Below are 6,764 nucleotides of genomic sequence, written 5' to 3'. Positions count from 1 at the left end.
CTCCGGGGTGGCTTGGTCTCTTTGATAGACCCCTAGCATCAGAGGCCATGACCAGTCAGGGGAATGGACCAGACACACTGCCCAGCTACGGATACCCAAGCCATCAAGTCTAGGACGCGACGCGTCTTCCACGACCAGCTAATGAGGGAGAAGGCAATTCAGTGGGTTCTCTAGAATGACAGCCCCTCCACTGCTGCTGCCGCGCAAGGCTGAATCTGATTTTACCAACTTACATCGCGAATGTCATACAGGGGGGGGCCGCCGGATAAGGCTATGTTTATGTGTGCGCCAGACCAGGCACAAGAGAGAGCATAATGATGAGCCGTATAAGACCCAGATGCCCGGGTCCGGTGAAGATGCATTGAACAAGACCGCACCGCACCTTTTGTAGCCTAGTTGGGCTGACCACCGCTTTCCGACATATGTGGTATCAATTTCAGACGTGCGTTTACCTTCTTTCGTGAACTTCATTCCGGTCTTCCTACCGTACCACGAATTCAGGTCATGCTTGATCCCGGATGAACTACAAAACGATACAGATATCAATGTTTTCATAGCAAAATCTGGTACGCTTGGGTTCAAATAACGCACGTACACCGACTAGCATGCGGGAGTGATCTCACCATCCAAGAATGTTTGAACGATTCCAACGAACAATTGAAGCATCAGCCCCAATGCCCAGAGGGGTTTGGCTGATTGTGTCTTCGTGTTTTATTTTTCTTGAACAAGGAAATGGAGCCAAAAGGAGGCTTTAACTGAGGATAGGTTTACACCAAAAGGATTGTGGGAGAATGATTTCTCTGCAATAAGATTTAAAATAAAAAAAAATAAAAAAAAAAACCTGCAGGACGCGCAATTAGGATAGCATAGGAAAATTAGAACGATCGGAGCGCCTGCTTTTCTTGACCAGTCAAATTAATCAGGGGAGAGGAGAGACAAGCACAACATGTAAAAAGAGGTAATAGGGAGGAACGTATGGTTGTAATTCTGGGGTGGATAAGTACGGCGGGCCTCCCGGGGCTTTTATTTCCCTGTCTTGTGGTGCCCGTGCTTGCATGGGCATGCACCAGCGTAGTGGTGACTAGCCCGTCTTAGTTCCTTGCTCCACGCGAGATCGATTAGAGAGCGGGTACGTACCTCCTGCCGTGGGCCCCAGAGAAAATGATGCACCACAACATGAATGAATTTCTGGTTTCGGCTTAGCGCCAAGTCGCGCGCTGGTGATCCGTGATTGAGCTCCTCCAACGCGAAAACTACTTAACTTCTTGACTCCCCACCATCTTCCCTCTCATCCGTCTCCATCTCACTTTTCCATCTACAATCAGCAGCCAGCATCCAGCCTAGTCGCTTTTCTCGCGTCACGCAAATAATACCCAACTTTTCCCCCTTTCTCAACCCAAAAAAACCCACATTCACAATGACTGGAGGCGGCAAGTCCGGCGGCAAGGCCAGCGGTTCTAAGAACGCGCAATCGTAAGTTTTTGCCGTACACCAATCCTGCCACTGTCTATTTGACCATGGCGCGTGGGCCATGACCGGACGCCAGCGTACGGGTTTCAGCTGACACATCTCTAGCCGTTCCTCCAAGGCCGGTCTCGCTTTCCCCGTTGGCCGTGTTCACCGTCTGCTTCGCAAGGGCAACTATGCTCAGCGTGTTGGTGCTGGTGCTCCCGTGTACCTCGCCGCCGTTCTCGAGTACCTTGCCGCTGAGATTCTCGAGCTCGCAGGCAATGCTGCCCGCGACAACAAGAAGACCCGTATCATCCCCCGTCATCTTCAGCTCGCCATCCGCAACGATGAGGAGCTGAACAAGCTTTTGGGTCACGTTACGATTGCCCAGGGTGGTGTTCTGCCCAACATTCACCAGAGTAAGTCTCTCGAGGCGCTCCATCCGAACATGAATCTGACTTCGTACCAGACCTGCTGCCCAAGAAGACCGGAAAGGGTGGCAAGAACCAGAGCCAAGAGCTGTAAATGGGTATCTAGGGTTTGGGTTTCTTTCGTGCTGGTCGGCTGCTTTGGGTTGTCATGACATCGGGGTCACGGTTCAGGGTTCACGGTTGATTTTCACGTTTGGGTTGTACAATAATACCACGGCAGGAAGCTGCGGTTACGAATGAGAATACCTTTGAAGATCATTTATTTTTCCTAACCGTTACATTCGCCCGACATGCCATTTGACTGATGGTCGTCCGTTCTGCCACGCTGAACCTTCCCGTATAGAGTGCAAACGCAAGTGCCCTTTCCAAGGAGTCTTGATTTCAATGTCTCGGCCCATCGGGTATGTATTGAATACAAGCCAAGCGCATCGGCCTAATGTGAGCGGAATACCCCATCCACATGGCTAATCGTATACAGCGCATTACATTCGTTTGGCCACTGGGGTTATTTTATTGTTTATTCGCTGCGCGCAATAGCCGTATTATGTAAACTTGACCTGCACGCTAGGAGGTGCGGGCTGTATCGCCCCGGAAGCGTAGCGCATGGACCGGCAGGATCGCAATGTACACAGACTAGAACCTGTTGTCAACATTATAAGGCATTTCATTCTGCCGGTGATGCGGTGCAGGTCCTGCAGTCCGACTCAATGCATTGGACCGGTGCCCCTCGAAGTAAACCCTTGTCTGTACATGTTGACAACCAAATGAACTGTTCCAGTCGCTCCAATCCCGTACCTCGTCGCTTAGAATTTCAATGGGGGAGGCGCTGTCCACGAGTTAGCATAGATGTCATCAGTCTGATGGACAACCAGGAACTAACCATCCAGTATAGGTGCACGAAGATTGCGCTCATATTTAGACCCTGTGATCCGATCGTCAGCGTCATTGTTCCACTAAGCAAATACCTCTTAGTTGGGGCTACAAACCGCCAGGTGCGGTCGGGTGCACATAGGGTTCTGGGTGCTTCCACTTTGCCAATAAGCTCTCTGTCTGAGTCAAGAGCTCCTAGTTATTAAACTGTTAGCGAGGTTCGTCGCAACAGAATCTGCACAAGTGGGCAGAAAATTGAATTCGGGTCCTCCCTCACCCTCTTCTGTCGAGAATCTGTCACATTTCGGTTTGCCTCGAACAGTGACCGGATATAGAGCGCCTGGCCTCTCCAAAGGTGACGATGAACGGCCCAGTCAAGTGCCAGCTTCAGTGACCGGCGGTACAAGGACCTAACGGGAAAATATTAGCTGCAAGGCTGGTTCGGAATCGGTCGCTGTTGGCATTGAAGGCTCACAGTGCCGCTTGACGGGTCGACATAGTGGAATCCTAATGTCAACGCGATCGCGTCGATGGAGAATTGAGCGTCCGTAGGGGAGTAATGCAGAGTTGCGGGCGTTGATTCGGGTGCATTGAATAGACGAATGGCTATTAATGAGCTATCGAGAAGTACGAAGGCCAGTTAATCTAGTGTTCAGGATCATGATAACCAGGCTGCAACATGGCTAGTGGACCCCGGAACAATAGAGAACCCGATGGAGCCTAAGGCCGCAGCCTAATGTGTTGGCAGAGTCCAAAACCTACCTTTTTGTCTATATACAACAAGATTAAAAACATAACACTAAACAAAAAAAGAGTATACTATTCTAAGAATTAAGGAATTATATATATACTTATTAAATATATTATAGATAAAATAGTATAATAAAATAAGTATAAATATAGACCTAAGATATATATATAGTAAGTTATATATTATAAAGAGCTATATACCTTAAGAAGAGTAAGGTTTTTAAGCTAGACTATAAGAAAAACACTATTAAAGAATTATAAAGGCCTTTACTTATTATATAATAGTGTTTTAATAAATAGCTTTATTAGATATTAAGGTTTAAAGACCTTATATATATAAAAATAAGATAATAATATAATAAAGAAGTAGAATATATATTACAGTATTAATAATACTGTATACACTATATACACTAGATATAAGAATAACTACTTAGAAAACGGCTATATATACTATATAATAATAGTATTTATATATAAAGAATAGGTCTTTTAAGTAAGACCTCCTCTTTCTCTAAGGAATTAAGAATACAGTTCTAGGTTACATAAGGTAAATAGATAAAACAATACCCTACTGCAGGTAAAACAATACCCTGCAACTTAACCTATTTAATAACCTACCTAATAACCTACTTAATAACCTAGAATACTAAAGAAATCCTTAGAATACCTAAGAGATAAGTATAAGTAATCCCCTTATATCCCTAGGTCTAGTTAGATAGTTAGATCTATAAGCTCTTCTATTATATCTATAACAATATACTACCTTTATATCTTATCTCCTATCTCCTATCTCTTATTTGCCCCTTTTACCTCTAAAAAGCTTAAATAAAAATATAATACTTTTCTTAAATATATAGCTTACTATATATTATAGACTAAAGCTATAGTAAATATAGTAAGACTTTACTTACTATAATATATATATATAGTAAGTAGTATACTTCCTCTTTAGTTCTACTATCTTTATCTTTATTTTAACTTTTCTATATATATAATAATAGAATCCTCTCCTTAGGAAACCTAGATTATTTTTATACTTATAGCTATCTAAAAAGACCTATAACTATCTATATAAAAGATAGCCTTTATTTATTAGCTACTTAAATCTATACTCTATTATTAATACACTAGGTAATAATTATAAAGTAAAATATATATAAAATTAATAAAGATAACTATATTAAAAGAGAAGATAATTCTTAAAGAAATTTGTTGTAATGTTGACTATTGTAGATAAATATTAGAGTTATTAGGTTAACCCTAATAACTTATTGCTAGTAAATCCTTAGATATTTAGCTATAGATTCTCTAAGGATTTATAGGCAATAAGTTAGTTATTTAACTAACTAACCTATAATAATTATCCTTCTTTTCTTTATATATAATAAAGAACTATAGTTACCTCTATTATTTATTAATTACTACTAATATATATAGTTAACTATATTAACTTATCCCTTAGTGTTACTAATACTAATTAGTAGTTAACTTTACTATTAACTATATAAGTTAACTTTACTGTCTAAACTATAGATTAGTAAGGACTATAAGAAAAAGTAATTATTATTAGTTAATTATTTATACGCCTAGAGTAGGCAAGGACTAAAAAACGCCTCTGTAAATACTCTTACTATAATATTATACTAATTACCTATTATAATAGGTTAATTAATAGATCTATAACTAGTCCTTTTAACTAGTAGAAACCCTGTTAATTTATGTCTATTATATAAGCTTTATTACCTTTAGAGAAGTACTTTTAACTATAAAAAACCTTTTACTTTATATACTTATAGCTAACTAGTAATTATTTACTATATCTTATTTATTATAAGCTCTTTAGCTTACTAACTTCTTTTTCTTATATATATACTTCTTTTACTAACTAATAGTATTAATAAGTTACTAATATAATAGCCTATTATTTCTCTTCTTTTACTAACTAATAGCGTTAATAAGTAGCTAATATAATAGCCTATTATTTTTTCCTAAGTTATTTACCTATAAGAGTATATTTTTCCCTAGCTGTTTATACTACTAGTAGTAATCTCTTTAATAAATATATATACCTTTTAGTCTACTAGAAGAAACGCCTATATTTAAGAGGTTATTAGGCTAATAGAGGATAACAGTAAATAACACTACGCCTATAAGCAGAAGACCTAAGCTAAGATAAGTAAACAAGATAAGCTTATAAGTAAGAAAGGCTCCTAGGTTACTACACCTTTGCCTATAAGGCAACAAGAAAAGAAAATTTATAGTAAATATAATATACTACTTAATATAGTAGAGAAAATAGTAGTAATAAATAATATTATTACTATACCTTTTACTTTTATATAGTATATTTTTTTACACTAATAAAAGAAAAATTATATTATAAGGTTACTAACTAACCTTATAAAGAAGTAATAGTCTCTTATACTTAACACTATTATTATATTTTACCTTAGTAAATCTAAGTATAATAACTACTTTAGTAGTAAATTACTTTACTATATATAAGAAGACCTTACTAACTAGCTTATTAGTAACTTTAAGGCTATTAACCTAAAGGTCTTAATAGGTCTATATAACTTCCTTGTTAACTATAAAGTATAAGTTAACTATAGTAAATACTTATTAATTACCTAACGTATATTTAATACCTTTTAATAAGAGGAAGACACCTACTAGACTAATAAAATAATTACTATTATTAAAAGATTATTATATAACTTTAGAGAACGCCTTAAAGACTTTAACTTTATTAAAGATATTAAAGGCTATAAGATAATTATATATAGAGTAAAAACAGTTAAAGTACACCTATTACTAGTAACTAGCTACTAAACCTTCTATAATAACCTAACTTTTACCTTACTACTGCCTTTATTAACGCTAAAACCTTAAGTAATAGCTAAAATTAATAGCCTATATATAATAACTACTATACTACTATAAGAGCTTTTATTAACTATAGTAATATTAATAGTAATATTAAGGCTAACACTAAAGTAAATAAGTAACCTTATAAAGATATACTTTAATAACTAGGCTATAAAATATACTAGTAGCTAGTATAAGACTATTAACTTAAAATTACTATTATTTTATAATCTTTATATCTAGGTAGGTATAATATAAGACTACTATAGAGTAGTAATTTAAGTAATACTTTAAGGTAAACTATAAGAGTATTATACCTCTACTTTCTACTAATAGGCAGGTAATTTTAATACTCTAATAGTAAAGCTTAAAGAATAATTTAAAGGTAATAAG

At 37.3% G+C, this 6,764-nt stretch overlaps 2 protein-coding genes across 2 annotated transcripts; one reads left to right on the top strand and one right to left on the bottom strand.

Annotated features, from left to right (window-relative positions):
• Nucleotides 1-1,297: 1,297 nt before the first annotated feature.
• Nucleotides 1,298-2,126, top strand: LY79DRAFT_560354 (histone H2A). Its single transcript, XM_060558321.1, has 3 exons — nucleotides 1,298-1,473; nucleotides 1,576-1,868; nucleotides 1,919-2,126. Exons 1-3 carry the CDS (start codon nucleotides 1,418-1,420, stop codon nucleotides 1,972-1,974), a joined length of 405 nt encoding a protein of 134 aa, XP_060411782.1. The 5' UTR covers nucleotides 1,298-1,417; the 3' UTR covers nucleotides 1,975-2,126.
• A 557-nt stretch (nucleotides 2,127-2,683) lies between these two features.
• LY79DRAFT_671489 (complex 1 protein) lies at nucleotides 2,684-3,248 on the bottom strand (the record flags this gene model as incomplete). Its single annotated transcript, XM_060563920.1, has 5 exons — nucleotides 2,684-2,706; nucleotides 2,761-2,802; nucleotides 2,867-2,945; nucleotides 3,028-3,160; nucleotides 3,226-3,248. The coding sequence occupies 5 exons, from the start codon at nucleotides 3,246-3,248 to the stop codon at nucleotides 2,684-2,686; spliced, it is 300 nt and encodes a 99-aa protein (XP_060411781.1).
• Nucleotides 3,249-6,764: the final 3,516 nt, after the last annotated feature.

The sequence above is a fragment of the Colletotrichum navitas genome (assembly GCF_030913465.1).
Source record: "Colletotrichum navitas strain CBS 125086 chromosome Unknown LY79scaffold_51, whole genome shotgun sequence".
Classification (NCBI taxonomy): Eukaryota; Fungi; Ascomycota; class Sordariomycetes; order Glomerellales; family Glomerellaceae; genus Colletotrichum; species Colletotrichum navitas.
This window is presented reverse-complemented; position numbering and strand designations above follow the sequence as displayed.

Excerpts from the sequence above, each read along its gene's own strand:
- LY79DRAFT_560354 (XM_060558321.1), top strand. The coding sequence starts at position 1,418 with ATGACTGGAGGCGGCAAGTCCGGCGGCAAGGCCAGCGGTTCTAAGAAC. Across the intron at positions 1,474-1,575 it reads GGTTCTAAGAACGCGCAATC|CCGTTCCTCCAAGGCCGGTC; the intron begins GTAAGTTTTTGC and ends ACACATCTCTAG. Across the intron at positions 1,869-1,918 it reads TCTGCCCAACATTCACCAGA|ACCTGCTGCCCAAGAAGACC; the intron begins GTAAGTCTCTCG and ends ACTTCGTACCAG.